Source organism: Halichoerus grypus, chromosome 4, assembly GCF_964656455.1.
Source record: "Halichoerus grypus chromosome 4, mHalGry1.hap1.1, whole genome shotgun sequence".
In the NCBI taxonomy this organism is placed as follows: Eukaryota; Metazoa; Chordata; class Mammalia; order Carnivora; family Phocidae; genus Halichoerus; species Halichoerus grypus.
Window position 1 is genome coordinate 123,074,985 of NC_135715.1, and position 20,953 is coordinate 123,095,937.

Below are 20,953 nucleotides of genomic sequence, written 5' to 3' on the forward strand. Positions count from 1 at the left end.
TACAAATTTCAGATTGCTAGCTGTATGTCTGTTTAGAATGTTAAACACTCCTAACGAGGCAGTGATGAAGTTACTTCTTTGGTGACTGTGACTTCTGGAACTATAAAGACATAAATTTTTCAACTAAAAATAATTTAAAGATAATGCCGATAACGAACATATTTACTTTATGTGATTTTCTACTTGCTACTTTGGAAGCTTTGAAGATAGAAGGGGAAAAATGAATTTCATTGTCTTCAGAGTCCAGTTTAAGCAATTTCATCAAAAGCTTGGAGAATATAGCTTAAAGGAGCCAAAGACAGAAGAATGTGATACAAATTATAAATTTCATCCACTATACATTTCACCCATTATAAAGAGGTCTGAGACAGGGAATTGTACCAGTGTTTCCCTAGGATTGTTTCTTTTATATCTTAATATTTCAGATTAGACTACTGTGGAGTTTTTTTTCCCTTTGTTTCTGTCATTCTTTTATTTTTAAGGTTGCTGTCTGCCTTTTCATCTGTTGTTGAAAGATTGGTGCATTTCATTTTGAGAGAAATTAAATAAAACATATCATCATATTTTTCAGCAATGAGACATTTCAGAGTGAAGAAATAGGTCAATACTTTTCAGTTTAATAAGTTTATATTTTATTGTAAATATTCATATCCTGCTTTGTTTGAGGAAGACTTCTGGCTGCTGATATGTTTACTGCTCAAATATCAGCACAATAATAATCAGGCCTTTGAAACTATGGGTGAAAAATCCAGCGAATTTCAGTCGTTTTTCATTTATGTAGGAAGATTGTGTGGCATTTTGCTTCCTGTCCCTTTTCATAAGAACTCTAAATATGGACACCCCTCTCTGGGGGTATCTTTATATTGGGAAGCTCTGCATGAGGTTGAAATTTTTATGGGGAACATGTTTAAAACACAGTTAAAGGAGGGTTTGCCACAGCAAGGTTAGGGGTTGCCAATAAATCCATTTATAGCAACTTCTGTATTCCCAGCTCCAGACACACCATTGGGGTGACCCGTGCACAATCTTCGCAGGCCACACAAGGCAGCAGCAGCCCTAGTTGCTCTTTCTGTGACCACGGCTGGTCCAAAAGGCTTCTGGTATGGAGTGGGCTGAGCTCTCCCCTGGCTTGAATCGACTGCCTGGGATTCCTGCGGGGTGCTGGGGAACGCAGGACTCCAGAATCCGTAGGCCCTATCCTGGCTTTCGCTCTGCTGGGAAATAAAAAAACATTTTGGGAACTCAGGAATTTAATTTACTGCTACCAACTGCAACAATAACAACATCTTTGTCTCTCCCCCCTCCCCATACCTCCCTCCTCCCACCGACAGAAACACGCCCTCCGTGGGTGTAGCATAGACAACACACGATCAGCACCCAGCGGTAGGATGAGGCTGCAGAACTGGGCCCTGGGGGATCCCCGCCGACCCCCCCCGACCCCCCCCCCCCCCGGGCAATCACCAGTTCCTGAACGTCCCTATTTCGCTTTTGGGAAGAAAAAAGACAGCAGGGGAGATGCCTCTTACACCTTCCATCTCCCTTAGCTCATTCTTGCCCCAGAAAGTGAGTGGTCGAGTGTGTATGTGTATGTTGAAGGAGAGAAAATTCAAGAAAGCCACAAAATTCACCATCAAGCATCCACCAAAACTTCAGCTTAGTTAATTGCTCCCATATGTCTTCTTCGGCTGTTTTCCCAAAACGCGGCAAGGAGAGGACGCCGTGTCACTACACTGATTCTAAAGAGGTTGAAAAACTACCACTCATCTAATCCAGGCCCAGAGGGGCCCAGGCGCAGCCTCAGGAGATTAGCCTGGAGACCCGGCCCGGAGAGGTGGGGCGGGGAGGCGCTGCGCCCGCGCCCGGCGGAAAGTTCGCGCGCTGCGCCCCAGCGGGTCCCCGCAGACGCCGCAGCCCGGGGCGGGGAGGGGCGCGGGAGGCGCGGCCCGGGCGGGCGCGCGAGAGGAAGGTGCCTTCGGGAACACGCGCAAGGGCGGGGATTCGCGCTGCCAATGAGGCCCGGGTGTGGGCCGTGCGAGGCGGGGGGACGGGCCGGAGCGCAGCCTTCGCTGTGGCAGCTGCGGGAGCAGTGGCCGCGTCGGGAGCCGGAGGAGAGGCAGCCGCGGACCGTCGAGCTGGCCGCGCCCCGAGGCCTGGCCCTGGGGTGGGGAACCGCGCCGCGGAGTTGGAAACTTTCCCGGCAGGTAACTCCCGCCGCCCTGGCGCCGCCGCCGGCCTCCCTGTGTCCCGGGCAGGGCCAGCTGCAGCGGTGCTGAGGGGAGGAGAGGGTCCCGCGGAGGAGGAGAGGGAGATGGGGAGAGTGGAAAGGCATGTGGGAAAGTTTCTGGAGCCTGCTTCCCTTCCCCCCCCGGCCCCCGCCCTCGCTGGGCACACCCGGGAGCTTTCCGGGGATAGGCTTGGACATGTTGGGCGCCCGGGCCTTGGTCCTGCCGGCTCTGGAGAGTCGGCGCCTTCCCTTCGCGGTCCCCTCCGCGCGGGACCGAGTCGACCCCAGCAGAACTGGGGTGCGGGGGCACCGGCGACGCGCGGCAGCACGCTCCAGTTTCGGGACCACCCCCGCCCGGCGCGCCTCCTCGCCCCCTTTCCCGCCTCCTCTGTAGCTCGCGGGCTTGGCAAGGGCTTGGGTTGCGCCTGGTACCTGGGGCAGGGGAGGTGGAGGAGAAGCGCGCCAGGCACCGCGGGGTCCAGGACGCCCCCGGAGTGTAGGGGAGCTCGGGTCGCGAAGTTGCCGGTTGAACTTAAGCCGGACGGCGGAGTGGGGGTTTGGAATGAAAGTCTGTTGCTTCCCTTCCAAAACACAGCGATTAGCATATCCATGTTCTTTTTTTGGGGGGGGGAGGGTAGGATTAGACATTGAGGGGGAGCTGGGAAAGACGATGATTGTATCAAGATTGTGAATTCCCCTGCTCTTGGATAGTGGAGAGTGGTCACTTTTGGGGGGCCTTCTGTCTCACGTCTTACTGGAAGACTTTGGGGTGCGGGCGCTCAGCACTGGGGGTTTGGGGGGCTCCCCGCTTTGGCGCGGCAGCTTTCCGGAACGGCTGGCGAGGAAGGAAGCCCTAAGCATTGTGTGGCGTATTTGCAGACAGAAAGGTCTCGGGATCGGCAGTCTCAAAACTTACTTGACTTATTGTGTAAGGCTCCGGGAGGAAATGCGGCGGTGCCCAGGTAGAAATACCGCGCCGCGGCCAGGGGTTCGGAGGACGCTGGGCTCGGCCACAGTCTTCCCCTCCAGCCCAGTTTTGGCAGCCCCGGATCACTGTGCCTCTGGTGATGAAACTCGTATCGGTAGCGCTGTCCCTGCTGGAGTCAGCTAGGGAAGGGTAGGAGGGCACCTTCATCTTGAACTTGACCCTAGGAGCAGCGCCGTCTGGGCGGGTTACATGGTAAAGGCAAGCTGAATCTAACCGTGGGATGGGCCTCGAACTGTGGCACGGAAAGGAAGTGCCTGGTTCAGACTCTTTGAGAAAGGGTTTAGGACTGCTGAGGTCACCAACTCTGGAAATGCCAGGCCACCAGACTGCAGAAGTTAATAATGTGCTTGGAGGGGGTGGGGATGGGAGAGGAAGGGAGAAATCTGGTTAGTTGGTACAGAGAGTTGGTATTCCTCTATAGTAGAAATGAGAGGAGTGTGCATCTCTACTTTCACCGAATCCGCTACCCTACTCCCCCCGCGCCGTCCCCCCTTCCTGGGTCATCTTTATTCCTGCCAGGCTGGCACTCCTGGGATGGGGGAGGGGCAGCAGTTGTGAAGCTCCTCTGGCCAGCTTGGAGATATTTTAGATCTGCTACTAGGAAGATTCCTGGTTTTTAACAGCTGTTTCTTGATTGCTGGGAATGAGAGAATTTATGAGTGACTGATGGTCATTATAGTAGTAGTCTGAATGTTTTGCTCATCTAATCTACTTAAAGATCTCACGAGGGACCTTCCTGAGAATATGCCAGTTTCTGCAGAGTTTGTCAGCCAGAATGTTTGGTGGGTGTCAATCAGAACTCGTGGTAAATATATCCTGGTGTATTGAGATGAAAAGTATGCAGGAATAAAGGAAATTTGGTATCTGACATCCTTCAGGACTTCCTCCTAGCGTTGCTCCTGTTACCTGCCAAGTGAACTTGGTCCAGGCTTCCGGACTGTTGTGATTTGACAATAAGGGATGGGAAATAGTGTCATCCATTTTAGAGGAGGCAGGAAAGTCCAGAAATAAATGTAAGGTTACTTTTTCATGACCCTGTCTTTCAGCTGTGATGCCACAAACTTAACTTTTGCTGGGACTTGGAAGCAGTGTTTTTCTGCTTTCCTGGTTTAACCACCAGAATGTCCAAATTATCATAATTTATGTCCATGGTGGAACTAAAGCATAACTGATTCAGAGTCAGCCCTTTTCAGCTTCCCATAAGAGCCTGTAGGAAAAAAAAAACATTTTGTCTCTTTCACCACACACAATTTATTTGGTGCCATACTGGGTGACTGAGGGCACAATTTTGAAGACAATGAAATTGTCTTGATTAAACTGTCCATTTTTAGGCAATATCCCCTTCAGAGTTGCTGATTAATTCTTTATCTCCCAGGAAACGGTAAAACCAGTATCCCTGGGCTGATAAAACTACAATCCATATTATAATGATACCTGCCAGCATAGCTGGAGGTTAATGTTATGTCAATGTTTCTTTTAGACATTTCTAACCCAATTGTAAAGGTTTTGTCTAGGTTGGGTTGAAAGTGGGCTGTGAGCCTCACAGTCAGAGAAGTGGCTTTATTTTTATCTTTCTGATGAAAAGTTTAGCTTGTTACAGAAGTAAAGTTTACAAAGGCAAAATGAAGCAGAGGATGTGTGTGTGTGTGTGTATGTGTGTGTGTGCACTCATATTGCTGGGGAGGGATTTTAGTCTCTAGAATAACTTTGTTTGACTGTCTTTTAAATGTGTATTTCAGTGGTGGAAAATTAGAACCTCCTCCCAACCAAGGCTCTAACACCTTTCCAGGCCTTGGTTTTCTCATCATTTTCATCTCTAAGATGAAATTATCTTTCAGTGATAAACTTCTCTAAGAGGTAGAGAAATGTAGGAATTCTGTAACTGTGCTGTACTATTAGCACCGTGCTTTGGGGTTTACGAAAGGCTTTACCTACATATTTTAAACTGAGGCTGAGCCTGTTAGATCAGTTTACTGGGTGTCATCTATAAATGGTGGAGTTGAACTTGAACCTACATCCTCTCATTCTCCCCACTCCCACCCCCCTTTATTTATGGAGTCACCTGAGAATTGGCTAAAACTTGACAAACAGACTAATGTTAATATTTGTGGCAATTTCTCATAGTATTTCATTTATGGGTTATTCTGGTTTCAGAACCCCAGGGTTAACATCTATGCTTTGATGTCAGAGATTAAAAACAGATCAGTAATAATGGTAATAAAACTTTCTCCCCAAGAGAGCTTCAGAAATTCACATACCTCAAACTAATCATTTGTTTATTTTCAACTTCTCTTTTATTAAGTAGGCTTCAGGGTCTAGTGTGATTTATAATACAGACTAGTAACCCAGATAGCATTCTTAAGGAAATCACTTCTCAAATCTGTGTCTTTTTTTTTTTAATTTAATTTTATTATGTTAATCACCATACATACATCATTGGTTTTTGATGTAGTGTTCCATGATTCACTGTTTGCATATAACACCCAGTGTTCCATTCAATACATGCCCTCTTTAATACCCATCACCAGGCTAACCCATCCCCCCACCCCCCTCCCCCCTCCCCTCTAGAACCCTCAGTTTGTTTCTCAGAGTCCATAGTCTCTCATGGTTCGTCTCCCCCTCCGATTTCCCCTCTTCATTTTTCCCTTCCTACTATCTTCTTCTTCTTTTTTCTTTTTTAACATATAATGTATTATTTGTTTCAGAGGTACAGGTCTGTGATTCAGCAGTCTTACACAATTCACAGTGCTCACCATAGCACATACCCTCCCCAGTGTCTATCACCCAGCCCCCCCCATCACTCCCACCCCCCACCACTCCAGCAACCCTCAGTTTGTTTCCTGAGATTAAGAATTCCTCATCTGGAAGAAATGGATGCATTCCTAGAGATGTATAAACTACCAAAACTGAACCAGGAAGAAATAGAAAACCTGAACAGACCTATAACCACTAAGGAAATTGAAGCAGTAATCAAAAATCTCCCAACAAACAAGAGCCCAGGGCCAGATGGCTTCCCAGGGGAATTCTACCAAACATTTAAAGAAGAATTAATACCTATTCTTCTGAAACTGTTCCAAAAAATTGAAATGGAAGGAAAACTTCCAAAATCTGTACGTCTTTTTGTAAAACAAGAAATGAACATATCATTTGCCTTTCATCTTGGTATCTCTCAGCGGAATTACAAAGCCTGGATAAATGCCCCTTTTTTGGTGTCATCGTGTTGGGCTCTTGCTACTAATGTCTGGATAAGTCTAATTTTGCAGCACTTTTGGTGCTACATAAATTCTTCCCTGATGCTGTTGGTGTAACAGTAAAGAAATAAGGAGTAGGCTGCAGGTGACCCATTTTCACTGTGACTCTAAATGTTTGTACTGTGTCCTGCTTGCCTATTTAAGTGCACTGAGTGCAACTTGACACTCATCTGGAAGCTGGTATGGATTTTCTTTAAAAGGTTCTAAAATAAAATTATGTGCTAAGCTATAGGCCCTTTTAAGTCTGAGTAGCCTGTCCATCTTTAGCTTTTTAAACTTATTCTCAGAAGACTGCCTCTTGAGAATATGAAGCAGTGGGGTTTAAACCTCAAAAACGAGTATGTATCCAGGATGTACCGATTGACTGGAAAGACTGCCATTTCCAGTTCTGAGTAGAGAAAGCATGATGAAGCAGTATTCGCTAGTGACGCTGGGAGACTTTGTTATCAGTGTACCAGAAGGGGACGAGAGCAGCAGAGCAGAAGAGCTTCTGGTTTTTTATTATCAGGAGACTGGATTTTGAATGATAGGGGAAGCCTTTTGGTAAAGAAGGCTATCAGGAAACATTATCTTGTGGAGAGTGATAGGGGTTCTGGTTTGGTTTGGCTGTGGTATTGATGGTGGTTGCCCTTCCCCAGTAGATGTTGTCTTTAAGGGCTCTTGCAGGTATGTGTGATCAGGAAGAATATTCTGGAAAGAAGAGTCCCATAGGCAAGAATGTCAGGGACAAGAAAATTGGTGCAGAGGGATGGCAGAGTCCCTGGATTTTAGCCCCTACCCACAGATTTTTGCCACAACCATGAAGGAATTTATTAGTAAATAATCTTCCAGCCGTAGCTGAACGTAGATGTGAACCGAGTATGTTCAGTCGTATAGCCCAGAGCCGTAGTGACTCACCGCCTTCCTTGCCCCACCCAGTACACCTAGGGTTACTTGCCTATCGTGAACAGTGGCTTATATCCTCTTTGAGTCCGGGTGGGGGGTGGGGCAGTCTCTGAAAAACACTTGGTAATGCTCTTTTCATGCATATATACTCATGCAAAACGAGGATCTTTTATTACATGTGCTTTTGAAGAAATGTGAGAAAGGTTTGACATACAAGGGTACATATATTTGTACAGTTTAGAGTATAGTTTATACTTACGTAATGTGCTTTTTCCCCTCTGTCCTATCAGTATATTCTTTCTTGGCACCGTTTTAATGGCTGTTTGGTAAATCCATTACATACGTTACCATAACTTATTTAACCAGTCTATTTGGACGGGTAGGCGTGTTGAAAAGAAATATCTCTTAGGCTATCAGAGCCCTTTGGCTCAGATGTGATTTACTTATCATTAAATTACAGGGCCCAGCACAGTGCCCCGCATAGGGGCACCTGGCTGCTGGTAGCTTCAGAACCTCACATCATCAAGAAACTGACTCTTTGCTCTTAGTTCCAATTTGGGAAAACCCTAGAGAGAACCCGGATTGGCCTGATGCCAACCAAAGGAGAGTTACGGTTGGCAGTCTCCATTAGACCCACAAGATGGGACTGTGGGGAGACAAAGTGTCCCACAAAGAAGGGGGTTGTTGTTAATGGAAGAGGGAGGGAGCTGGCTAAACAAAAAGAGCTAGGTGTTTAATGCAGGATATGTTTCCCAAAGTGGTATTGCTGGTCATAACAACATACCAATGTGCCAGAGGGTAAGAACACTTTAACGCTCCTGGGATGCACACCCCGCAGTTTTCTGTGGGGGTTTGAATTGCTGCATATACAGGTGCTTGTATAACAGGGTGTTGAATTACTGCAAAAAAGTTGGGAATTGGTCATTATTATCATGTATCCCATTATACTCCCCTCTCTTTGCCATGCTTTATTCTAAATTACTTGGGGTTAGTGACATCAATTATTAATGTTTATTGAGTGCTTGCTTACCCCGAACTAGATGTTTGGATTCAAAAAAAAAAATCTGTGGAAATGAAACAGTATATTTTTTTCCTTCCCCCATTGTCCTGTGTACATAGAGTGTTATACCAGGGATGGTTAGTTGCCCATACCGTAGCATCCTGCATCCTGGTCCCCTTTGCTTCTTGTGGTTTAAACCAACTACTGTTTAGCTGATCGGGATTCAGAAATTGGAGCTGGGCTCAGCAGGCTGGTTTTTCTGCCTGGGCCTAGGCTCACTCACACTCTAGTGGTTACATGATTCTTTATGAGGGCCATTGCTATAATTCCACATTAGTTGGTATCATAATCTTGCTTTTGATTAGTTTTCCATTGGCCATGCACTTCAGGGTAAGTTGGGTGTGTCCTCTGCCCTAGGGATGAGTCTTGATTAAATCAAGTCAATTTTAGTAATGCCATACCTCCTGCTAGTGACTGGTTAATGAATATTTATGTGACAACTATTAGGAACTGCCATATTGGGAACCGAAAGTTGTCAGCAAAATAGAACAGGTTGACACTCTGAGGATCACAGAGTACAAAGATGGATGTGCTTAAGAATACAGTGACATTTTCCAGCTGCTGAATTAACTAACCCTGAAACCACTGTGACTCAGAACAGCTTTATTATTGTTTGAGGCAGTTATCTCCAAACGGAGTATGCTAGACCATCCAGTCTGGAAAGGAAGGAACTATTAGAACTTTATATCTAGAAAAAAAAGCTTTACTAATACTTAATAGATGCTTGACACTGGTTGGTATATCTGAAGGTCTCCTGTTACTTAGGTTACCTGAGAAATGAGTGGGCATTTTACAACCTGGTGGAATTGCCAGTGGTACTCTCTTTTTTTTTTTTTTTTTAAAGATTTTATTTATTTATTTGAGAGAGAGAATGAGAGAGAGAGAGCATGAGAGGGGGAGGGCCAGAGGGAGAAGTAGACTCCCCGCTGAGCAGGGAACCCGATGTGGGACTCGATCCCGGGACTCCAGGATCATGACCTGAGCCGAAGGCAGTCGCTTAACCAACTGAGCCACCCAGGCGCCCCTCCAGTGGTACTCTCATTCTTATTCTTGCCTTTGGTGAACTCTATCCCTGTAAATGGGTTTATGAATTATATTATCTATTTTTGAGTAAACTGACTCCCACAAAGTGGGCAAGTGGCTTAAAAAGATTCCTCCAAAGAAAGCTTAATGATAATGATGTAAGTTTACAGGATCAAGAAAGTGTCTTATTAAGGAGATGAGAAAATGACTTTTTTTTAATTGTTATTTTTTAAAGATTTTATTTATTTTAGAGGGAGAAAGTGGAGCTGAGGCAGGGGGGAGTAGCAGAGGGGGAGGGTGAGAATCTCCAGCAGACTCCCCTCAGAGCCTGTCGCGGGGCTCCATCTTAGGACCCTGAGATCATGACCTGAGCTGGAACCGAGAGTTGGAAGCTTAACTGACTGAGCCACTCAGGTGCCCTGAGGAAATGACTTTTAACTCAGATTAGTAAATTGGCACAAAAATTGTGTATGGATTTGTATTAATAAAAAAAACTTAAGAATACTGTTTGCATCATTCTTGTCCTTTACAAAGTTTTTAATGGATTTTTTTTTTTTTTAAAGATTGTATTTATTTATTTGAGAGAGAAAGAGTGAAAGAGAGAGAACTGGAGCTGGGTCAGGGGCAGAGGGAGAGGCAGACTCCCCGATGAGCAGGGAGCCCTATGTGGGACTTGATCCTGGGACTCCAGGATCATTACCTGAGCCAAAGGCAGACGCTTAACCAACTGAGCCACCCAGGCACCTTAATGGATGTTTTATAATGTACACACTATATTGGTATACACATGTAATTCATAACTCCAGTGTTTTAATTATGTATAAACTATATGCAATTTATAACATGTTGGGGGTACATGTTTAATTTTTTTGAGTAAAAAAAGACCAAAAAGTTTTGAGACCCTGTTTTCGTGTCACTTGTAGTTATGTAATTTTTGTTACTTGTAGGTGAAAGCACAACTGATTCAGGGACAGATAAGAGCCATGGCTGTTCCCCTTTTATTCATAGCTTTCAAGATTCTCCATGATCTGGTTCATTACTTTCTTTTCCAGACCCAGTTGTCTCCTGTGTGTCTCTGCAAATGCCACTCAGCTCCTGCCCATTCCATAACTGTCACATTCTTTGTATCAATTTTGCCTCTGGGGAGGCCATTCTCCCCATCCCCCACTACATTTTCTTTTCTTTCTTTCTTTCTTTCTTTTTTTTTTAGGATTTTATTTATTTGAGAGGGAGAGAGCACATGAGCGTGGGGGCGGGGTGCAGAGGGAGAGGGAGAAGCAGACTCCCCACTGAGCAGGGAGCCCAACATGGGGCTGGATCCCAGGCCCCCGAGATCATGACCCAAGCTGAAGGCAGATGTTTAACCTATAGAGCCACCCAGGTGCCCCCCCCACTATGTTTTCATTGTCCTTCAAGGCCTAGCTCAAATATTGCTTTGTCATTAACATTTTTCTCATCTTCCCCTTCTGCATTTACATGGTTGGTTTCTTCTGTTTAATCCCCCCAGCACATTACTTGTACAATTACAATGTTTTTTTTCTTTTTATCTTTTATTATTAAGTTACTGGCCAGCTTACTTTGCCTATGGGTTGTAGGCTTTTTTTTTTTTTTTCTTTTCTAAGTAGGCTCCATGCCCAGTGTGGGGCTTGAACTCACAACCCTGAGATCAAGAGTTGCATCACATGCTCTACGGACTAAGCCAGCCAGCCACCCTGGGTTGTAGGCTTCTTGATGGTTGGGGTCCTGTCTTGCCTTAGTTTTTTAAATTGCTTGTTTCCCTTTCCTGGGAGAAAAGGGAGGCAGGCAGAGCCCACAGTTGTTAAATTCAGTTCTGTGGTGGATGGGGTGATGGTGGGGGAGTTCCTCTCTCCTCCAGCCCTCAACAACCTTAGGAGGTAGAGTGTTCCATATACATGTGAGGGATCTGAGGTCAAGGAATGTGCATGGTTAAGAAAGGAGGATCCAGGATCCAAACCCAGGGCATTTTTATTCCAGAGTTTTTTTTGTCTGCCCTCACATGTGTTGTCCACAGTTAGACATTGTTCTCCTTTCATGTGGGAACACTGACATGGGTACACGTAGGAGGCTGTGTAAGCTGATGCTGCAGAAACACTGGACAATACTAGGCAGGTGCAGTCAGTTCAAAGGACAGTCTCTTCCCCTGTGGAGTAAAGACAAGGCCTGGAGGATGGGTTGTATGAAGCTCTAAATGCCCGTGGACAGTTAGCTGTCTGCAAGTAGCACCAAGCAAAATCATGGGGGGACTCCCATGGTAAGGGTCTGGCCTGAGTGTCTCCACTGGGAGACAGGAGGTGATGGACTTTACATGGCTCAGCTGAATCGAATTACATATGCCATTATTTTCTCCATGCTAAGGATAATTGAGGCTTGACAAGTTGTTCACTTTCAAGTTGAGCCATGTTAGATATATGCTATCATGATGGAAAACAGACATCTCTCTAGGGTTTTGAGGGTCAAATGACAGAATGTCTATGAAAGGGTTTTGAATGTTGTAAATTGCCTCCTAGATGCAAGGGAGACATCAAATTTTATTGTTTCCTTAAAGCAGTGACTTTTTGCTCAGATATCTTTGTTAGCCATTTTTGTCTTCTTTTAAGTGTATTCCCAAAGAGTTTTTAAGTGTTGAGACTTTTAAATGGAATAGGACACATTTTTTACTCAAATGAAATGCAGATATTATTCGAAAGCTTGCTTTTATACTTTTAGCCATGGAGTAGATAGAATTTGTGATAAGGTCAGTCTGTCTCGGGATCTAATTAATTGTTCAAGTATCCAAAAGACCCTTTTATAAGAATGGGACCACTTCTGGTGCATAACGATGGGAATTTGGGGGACTTCGAGGTAAATTGTTAGAAGCCCTGAGTGCTACCTGAAAGACTATCAAAAGAGTTTTGATTTCAGGTTTTGTTTAGTTTTGTGTTTTGTTACAGTAACTTATTCTGAGAAGTCATTGGAGAGGGTTTGAGGAGCCTTTGAAACTATCTCAGGGAAGTTCTGAAAGTGAAGACATGGTGTGGTTTGACAACTTATGAATTTGAAATCTATTCCATTGTGGATTTCAAAGGAAATGGATTCGAATAAGTAAAATTTAACTCCACTGAGGGAAATTTTGCAGTGGCAATTTTGTCTTATACAAAGAGTTTGATTTAGAAATTAAAACGTGTTTACTTAGAGAGTCAATGTATACTTATTGATAGATGCAAAGACAGAAAAAGTGAGGGGTTCCTAAGTTGCAAATAGATGCAGTTCTGAATATTTTATTATTCAGGGTTCTTGGAGCATGTATGTGACTTAAGAGAGCCTTATTTCAGAGTGAGTTAGCTAGAGAAGGCAGCAGTTCCCAAAGGGGGTTCCATGGAAACTGATTATCAGGAAATTAGTAGATGTTATGCAGTGAAAAAAGGCTCTGTGTTCAAATAAGTGGGACGATCTGGGTTAACTAAAGTAAAATAGGTATTTTTCTTTTTAACTGCAAGACTTTTGAGCACCGTTATTTCTAATGATCATTGTGAATCTCATTGGAGGGAAACAAAGTTTTAAGCATTTCCCAAATACATTGAATTGTAGAAACTTTCTTTTGCAAAGCATCTTTGCCAGAGAACAGTGTTGGGTTTAATTTGCTGAAGTATTTTATTTTATTTTTTTCAAGGTTAAAAAAAAATTTTTTTTTTTTTTTAAGTAATCTCTACACCCACTATGAGGCTCGAACCTGGAACCCTGAGATCAAGAGTCTCACTGCTCCACTGACTGAGCCAGTCAGGTGCCCCTAATTTACTGAAATGTTTTCAAGCAAAGCCCTGACGTCCTGACAAACTTTAGTATGCATTTCTAGCTAAGGACTTAAAAAAAAACCCACCACTTCATTATCACTTTTAAATAAAATTAACAGTGATTTCTTAATGTCATCTAATTGTCCCCCAGATGGCATTTGTCATCATTTCTGTTTTCTTGGAACTGGGATTCAGTCAAGGTTTTCATATTAGCACTGTGGGTTTTTGTTGATTTTGTCTCTTTAGTCTTTTTTTTTTTTTTAAAGATTTTATTTATTTATTTGACAGAGAGAGACACAGTGAGAGAGGGGAACACAAGCAGGGGGAGTGGGAGAGGGAGAAGCAGGCTTCCCGCCGAGCAGGGAGCCCGATGCGGGGCTCGATCCCAGGACCCTGGGATCACGACCTGAGCCGAAGGCAGACGCTTAACGACTGAGCCACCCAGGCGCCCTCTTTAGTCTTTTTAAATGTAGAAAAATGCTATCTCACCACTCCTTCCATCTCCCTTCTGACTTTTAGAAGAGATCTTGTAGGATGTCCCATACCTGAATTTGTTTCCTTGTGGTATTGTTTACCTTGTCCTTTGTCCTCTGTATTTTCTAGAAATTAGAGGTTAGATCTCAAGGCCTGGTTTAAATTCAGGTTAAATATTTTGGGCAAGAATAGGTTCTAGACTATGCTTTTCTCTTCCCTATGATTTGGGAATAGACATTTTAATTTAGCAATTTATATATATATAAATGCTATATATGTATGTAGTGGCTTAGAGTTCATTTGGAAATTAATTTTATTAGTATAACAAGGGAGAACAAGCTTAATTTTTTCCAGTTGTGGTTGGAAACATGGTGTTATTCTGAATAGTTGGCCTGGTTAAATGGTTATAATTTTTCAGTATATCTTAACAGTATAAACTATGTGCCTACTGGGTAAAGTGGTTTGAGCATTAAACATTTTTGGTGGTTGAATTTTATTCAGAATGACAGGGTATCAGGACACCTGGGTGGCTCAGTCAGTTAAGTGTCTGCCTTCGGCTCAGGTCATGGTCCCAGTGTCCTGGGATCAAGTCCCACATTGGGCTCCTTGCTGAGCAGGGAGGCTGCTTCTCCCTCTGCCTGCCGCTCCCCCTGCTTGTGCTCTCTCTCTGACAAATAAATAAAAATCTGAAAAAAAAAAAAAGAATGACAGGGTATCTGAGTTGTTATTGTAAAACGCTATTCTATAAAGATTTATTCTAAGCACATTAATTTAGGAATATGCATTCTACCTCTGTTGGATAAATTTTAACAGAATATTTTTCTGATAAATGCTTATGCTAATTTGAAGTACAGTTACAAATCTAAGCACACCCTCAAGAGTTGTAATTTTATATGTACATTGTCTTGGAAACTCAGACATGTAAATAAAATTCCTGTTGTAGCTGACTTTGCTAATTTAATTTGATATTTAAGTTTTTTTCCCTTGATATCCTTCCAAGTACTTGTATGTCTGGGACAAATTAAACTCAAAGAAATTTTGTGTGTCTTAAGAATAGCATGGTGTATATAAAGTAGCTTTGTGGGGCGCCTGGGTGGCTCAGATGGTTAAGCGTCTGCCTTCCGCTCAGGTCATGATCCCAGAGTTCCGGGATCGAGTTCTGCATCGGGCTCCCTGCTCAGCACAGAGCCTGCTTCTCCCTCTCCCTCTGTCATTCCCTCTGCTTGTGCCCTCTGGCTCTGTCTCTCTGTCAAATAAATAAATAAAATCTTTAAAAAAAAAAGTAGCTTTGTGTGATGAATGGTAGCTATCATAGGTAGTTCCCAGCACATTCTTGATTTAATCCCTTAAAGGGCAGGAATACTATTCTCTATATTAAAATTTGCTTGTTGTGAATAATAAGGCACCTTGGATAGTAAGTACTTTGGAACTATAGTAGTACGCTAAACATATATACACAGTGCTCTCTTTTTTTCCTCCTCCTCTTTTAAAAATACAAATATATAGGTTTTGGTGAAACAAGCATGGTCTTTGAAGCCTGGTGAACTGTGGTTTTGTGTGTGATTCTGGGCAGTTTACTTGACCTCTGTCTTTTTCTCTGTAAAATGGGGGTAGTAATCCTGTTTCATAGGCTTCATGCCAAGACTGAAGGTGAGAGCCCATATAAAGCGCTTCACGCTGGGGCGCCTGGGTGGCTCAGTCGTTAAACGTCTGCCTTCGGCTCAGGTCATGATCCCAGGTCTTGGGATCTAGTCCCACGTCGGGTTCTTCGCTTGGCGGGAAGCCTGCTTCTCCCTCTCCCACTCCCCCTGCTTGTGTTCCCTCTCTCGCTGTGTTTCTCTCTGTCAAATAAATAAATAAAATCTTTAAAAAAAACAAAAACACTTCACACTACTTGTGATGAGCGCCAAGTGATGTATGGAAGTGCAGAATCCCTATATTGTACACCCAAAACTAATATAACATGCTCTGTTAACCGGAATTAAAAACTTAAAAAACAAATAAACGCTTAGCACGGTGCTTGGCTCATAGGTGGCAAAACACATCGTCTTCTTCCTTCTCCTCTTCACCATATTTTTAAGCTCCACTTTCTGGATCAGTAATTGAATGGAAGTTTTTGTTCTGGGTGTTTTTATTATTTTTATTTTTATTTATTTATTTTGTTCTGAGGGTTTTTAAAATTGCTAATTTTAAGGTACGCCTTATGGAAATCCAAATAAGACCTTGATCTCAAGATAATCTGTATAGTTAGCTGGTTTATATTAAAACAATTAGATGTTTATATGAAATGTTTTGAACAAACTAGTGGGACATTTCTAGATGGTAATTTATAAAGGAGAAGGAACCAGATAAAAAGGGTGTATCATTATTGGCATGAGGATATTGCTAACAAACTGTCTGGTTTTAAATGAAAATCAGTATTGTACAAATCCATTTATTTACTAAGGATTGTGAGAACATGAGAAGCTCTGCAAACTCGAGTAGAGTTTCACTTGAGTGTGGTTTAGAATAATACACTTTATTTTCCTTAGGTGAAGTCCGCCTGTAGGGCCGTACTCAGTAATGCGTGTGTGTTTATGAACAGGGTATTGCCAGCCAGCAGAGCAGACTTCCTGCAGAGGAGAGGGGTCAGTGCTTCCCTGAAGGGCTTCAGAGCTTCACAGTGGGGAGGAGGGGAGCTTCTCCTTCCCGGCCTATTCCCTGTTAAAGACTCACGTAAGGGAGAATTACTATATCCTAAGTTTCGAGCGGGAGAAGTCAAGGAACACGTTTTGGGAGCTGCTTAAATTGACATTTATGGGCCTTGGCTCCTTGGCAATTTGGGTACACCAGGAAGTAAGTGTGCTCTTCCAATCAGCTGTGTCTGAGTCTTGGGACGTGTGGCTTTGTTAATGGCTTGTGCAAGAACAGGACCCAGGAAGATGGGCGCACACTGCTCTCTGCCCAGGCAGCACCTGTTCTCTGAGAATGAACCTGATTCCCTAAGGGCACTCACGTCCGCTGCACTTGAGCTTGTTACACTTTTTTCCCTACCATTAAGTAACAGTTTTGTTTATCCCTTCCTTTCTGAAATGTTTTGTTTAGGCAAGAGGGACTCCTTAAGCTGTCCAGCTCCACATACCGAAAGTCAAGCCAGAAAGAATCAGAGCGAGATTTCCCTCTCCCATCGTGGAAAAAGGGAGGAGATGTCATTTCTAGAGGGATAGTGATTGAGTTCTAAGCAGACGGAACTTATAAGGACATTTCACCTTCATAGGACTTTTTTGCTTCGTTTATTAAGAGCCATCTTTGCTATCTCAAGGAATATAATATCCTTATGAGTTTTAGAAGTAAAAAGTGACCATGAAGGTGTGAACTGTTTGACAAATTAGATACTGTTTTCATGTGGTGGAAGTCTTGCAATAATTTTTTTCTTTTTTTTTAAGATTTTATTTATTTATTTCAGAGAGAGAGTACACAAGCGTGGGGGGGCGGTGGGGAGACAAGCTGAGGGAGAGGGAGAAGCAGACTCCCCACTGAGCAGGGAGCCCGATGTGGGGCTCGATCTCAGGACCCCGGGATCATGACCTGAGCTGAAGACAGACGCTTAACTGACTGAGCCACCCAGGCGCCCCTAATTTTTCCAACAAATACTTCTTGAGGGCTGTCATTGTGCCCTTCTGAGGTTGAGGCCCCGCTCTGCGCCTCAGTCTGAGGAGACAAGTGCATGCATAGTATAAATGAGAGAAGGCAGGTGTGTAGCAGGAGAGTAGAGAAGGAAGGGCAGGAGGAGAAGGAGGAGGAGGAAGAGGAGGAGGAAGCGGAGGAGTTGGTGGCTGGGGAGGACTTCAGGGAGGGGGTGAAGGATGCTGATGCGTTGCACTTTGCCAGGCGGGGAAGAGGGTGAGGGGTTTTCCGTGAAAGGAGCACGAGCAGCAGAGGCAGGGAGGCGTGGAAATACAAGTCATGTTTGGGGTATTGTTACTAGAACAGATGGTGCTTGGCATTTGGGTGCAGTGGCAGGGAGGAAAAAGCCAGATTGCAAAAGGCCTTGCATGCTAGGCTAAGAAGTATGGACTTGATCCTGTAAAGCAAGTGATAGCTGTCAAAGGTTTGAAAGCAGGGAGATGATATGATCAGAGCAGTGTTTCGGAGAAAAGCTTAGGCGGCGGTGGTGTGGAGGAGAGACTGGCTCGGGGACAGATGGGTGGCAGGGCTCTCTGTTATGAGGCTTTTGAAGTAGGTCAGGTGAGAGTTGATGTTTGGGGCCTGCGTTAGTGGGAGGAAGAGAACTAATGTCCGTTCAGTACCTTTTGTTGTGCATTTAGGGTGCATTCGCTCATGTCATTGTTGCAGAGCACTTTTCATAGAACGCTGTTGAGCATTTTGCGGAGAAGGAAAGGGGCTCAAAGTAACCTGGCTCCGCCAAGATTTGCACTCGGGTTGACAGTCCTGTGCCACCATGCTTTTACAACAGAGGGAATGAGAACACAAAAAAGGGTGAGCATGGGAGATGATTTTTGCAGCAGAGTGGAAGCTTCTTCCAGAACAGAGAAGGACTGCTTAGCCGCTGACTCAAGGTAGAGGGCAAGGCTGTTTCCAGGTGGGCAGCAAGGTGTGCACAATGGGTGATACCCATGACCAAGGCCTCGCTGAGGAGGGGAGGGGCAGGGTTTGGGGCTCCTCGGGGATACCCATTTGGAAATTCCCTATGGCCAGTTGGAAATTTGGTTCTTGAAGCACTTCCTAGCCTCTCTGTAGGAGCTCCTTGAAGTCCTTTGGGTAGGCTTGGACTAGAACTTCTGTAGGAGGAGATGGTAATGAGCCTTCCTCCCGGAGCCCCCGGTCCTAAATGGTGCTGTATTGCACTTAATCCAAAGGACCCCTTCCAGACCCTGCCTGTTGGAGTTCCAGTTGGTTTGGAGTGAGGGTTGGCAGTCTGTGTTTCTATCAAGAGCCTGGGATCCCAGATTGAGCCAGGCAAGTCGCAACAGGATCCGACTATTCAGAATGTTTGGCTCTGTGTGGCCTAGGCTGTCTTTTCATTTCACTTCTTTCGGCGGGGGGGGGCTTTCAATAGCTCCTTAAGCGATATGATGTTGACCTCTGGTAAGAACCAACACCTTGGAAAATTGCTTGTTTTTAGGGACGTTCATACATTCATATTTAATTTTGCCAAGGCTGTTTTTTAGTTATTTGGATTAAATACTCAAAAGTAGCAAGCCCCTCCCCCCATTAGGTTTGTTTTTGCCTTTTAAATGGACTTTTGGCAAGAGATTTCTAGGGAAATTAGATTATGAGTATTTCCTTGCTTATGAAAAAGAGGTTGGAGGAGGGAACCTGGCAGGTGGAGGGTGAGGAATAATGCACTGGGGCTGTTGGTTTGCCTGCGGATGGCCTAGGTGGCCACAGATCAGAAAGTCACACTGAACGTGGGCCTAAGTACAACATGGTGACTACATTCACGATGCTATATTATGTGATTGAAAATTGTTAAGAGGGGCGCCTGGGTGGCTCAGTCGTTACGCGTCTGCCTTCGGCTCAGGTCATGATCCCAGGGTCCTGGGATCGAGCCCCGCATCGGGCTCCCTGCTCTGCGGGAAGCCTGCTTCTCCCTCTCCCTCTCCCCCTGCTTGTGTTCCTTCACTCGCTGTGTCTCTCTCTGCCAAATAAATAAAATCTTTAAAAAAAAAAAAAAAAGAAAATTGTTAAGAAAGTAGATCTTCGGGCACCTGGGTGGCTCAGTCAGCCTTAAGTATCTGCCTTTGGCTCAGGGTCCTGGGATCGAGTCCCACATTAGGCTCCCTGCTCAGCAGGGAGTCTGCTTCTCCCTCTGCCCCTCCCTCCTGCTTGTGCGCGCGGGCGCTCTCTCTCTCAAATAAATAAAATCTTAAAAAAAAATTAAAAAAAAAAAAGAAAGATCTTAAATGTTATCACCACACACACAGAGAAATGGCAATTCTATGAGGGGTTGGGGATGTTAACTAACCTTATTGTGGTAATCATTTTGCGATATATATGTGTGTATATTATATATACACATATATCATCGCAGTTGTATACCGTAAACTCTCATGTATAAGTCAATAATATTTCAATAAAGCTGGAAAAAAGTTCACTGAAAAGTACTCAACTCTTTGAAATCTGGGCTTTAAACCCTATCAACCAACGGTCATTAGACTGTTATTAGTCATGACCCCAGCCTAGAGACAGAGAGAGACACAGCGAGAGAGGGAACACAAGCAGGGGGAGTGGGAGAGGGAGAAGCAGGCTTCCCGCTGAGCAGGGAGCCCGATGCGGGGCTCGATCCCCGGATCATGACCTGAGCTGAAGGCAGACCCTTAATGACTGAGCCACCCAGGCACCCCTCTCTTAGCAGCTTTCAAGTATGTGATCCAGTATTGTTAACTATGGTCATGCTGTACTTTACATCCCTGGGACTTCTTGTATAACTGGAAGTTTGTATCTTTTGGCCACCTTTATCCATTTTGCCCATCCCTGTTTTTGGTGAGTGAAGGCTTTGAAGCTGGACAAACTGGGTTCAGGTCCCAAGTCAGTGTGACCTAAGTGTGACTTGGTCTCAAGGTGACCCTGGCCTGTTACCCAGCTTCCCTGAGCTTGTTTTCTGAGATTTGGGAATGTGAGTACTTTTGAAGGTTGTTTTGAGAATTGAGTGACATAAGGTCAAAACACCTAGGCCTAACTCCCTTAATCTTGGGAGGGAGTATAAGATCTGGGAATGTGCTTCGTTAAGCATACCTTCCGTGCCTGCTTCTTCCACTCGGCAGTGTATTGAGGGCTGACTATGCAGTGCATTTCTTTTTAACCATTACCTACCATATTCTACCTTTCCTAAAGAGGTGGGCATTCTTGTTTGGTTGGGGCTGATAATAGGAGAGAAAGGGTTTTTTGGTTTTTATTTTCAGCCTGTGTGTCTTTTGTGTTGGTGTCTGGTGACCATTGGGATAATTTCTGCTGCTTTGTCTCTCCTAGTGAGTAAGGTTTGGGTTCATTAACTGCTTGCTGCTGAATGGTTCATTTTTCTCATGTGTGGGAGGGAGGAGCGGCTTCTTCTTGTGTTCCCACCTTTGCTAAATGCCATTCCTACTTCCTATGTTAGTTATAGGACTTCCCCACCCCCTTTCCTTATCCCTGTCCTGGGGGAGAGCATAGGAGGGGGTCGGCTTGTTCTCTGATTGGTTTGTTCAGTCACTGACTAGGTGTCAGGCTCTGTGCTGCGTGGTTATTCTTAGATGGTCTGATTTCATACTCTTAAAG

At 44.5% G+C, this 20,953-nt stretch overlaps 1 protein-coding gene and 1 long non-coding RNA gene across 12 annotated transcripts in view; one reads left to right on the top strand and one right to left on the bottom strand.

Moving 5' to 3' along the window:
- Positions 1–597: 597 nt before the first annotated feature.
- Positions 598–1,919, bottom strand: LOC144381616 (uncharacterized). Its single transcript, XR_013447152.1, has 2 exons — positions 1,629–1,919; positions 598–1,214 (listed from the first exon to the last, which is right to left on the bottom strand). It is a non-coding gene; the product is annotated as an uncharacterized LOC144381616 (long non-coding RNA).
- A 75-nt stretch (positions 1,920–1,994) lies between these two features.
- The window catches only part of TANC1 (tetratricopeptide repeat, ankyrin repeat and coiled-coil containing 1), a 229,362-nt gene continuing 210,403 nt past the window's right edge, over positions 1,995–20,953 (top strand). For 9 of the 11 annotated variants that reach the window (XM_078070837.1, XM_078070841.1, XM_078070839.1 and 6 more), the window contains exon 1: positions 1,995–2,201. In XM_078070837.1, coding sequence (XP_077926963.1) covers positions 2,010–2,201 — 192 coding nt within the window. In that variant the 5' untranslated portion in view covers positions 1,995–2,009. The remainder of the gene's footprint in view (positions 2,202–20,953) is intronic. The other 2 variants (XM_078070842.1, XM_078070843.1) reach the window with 1 other exon arrangement.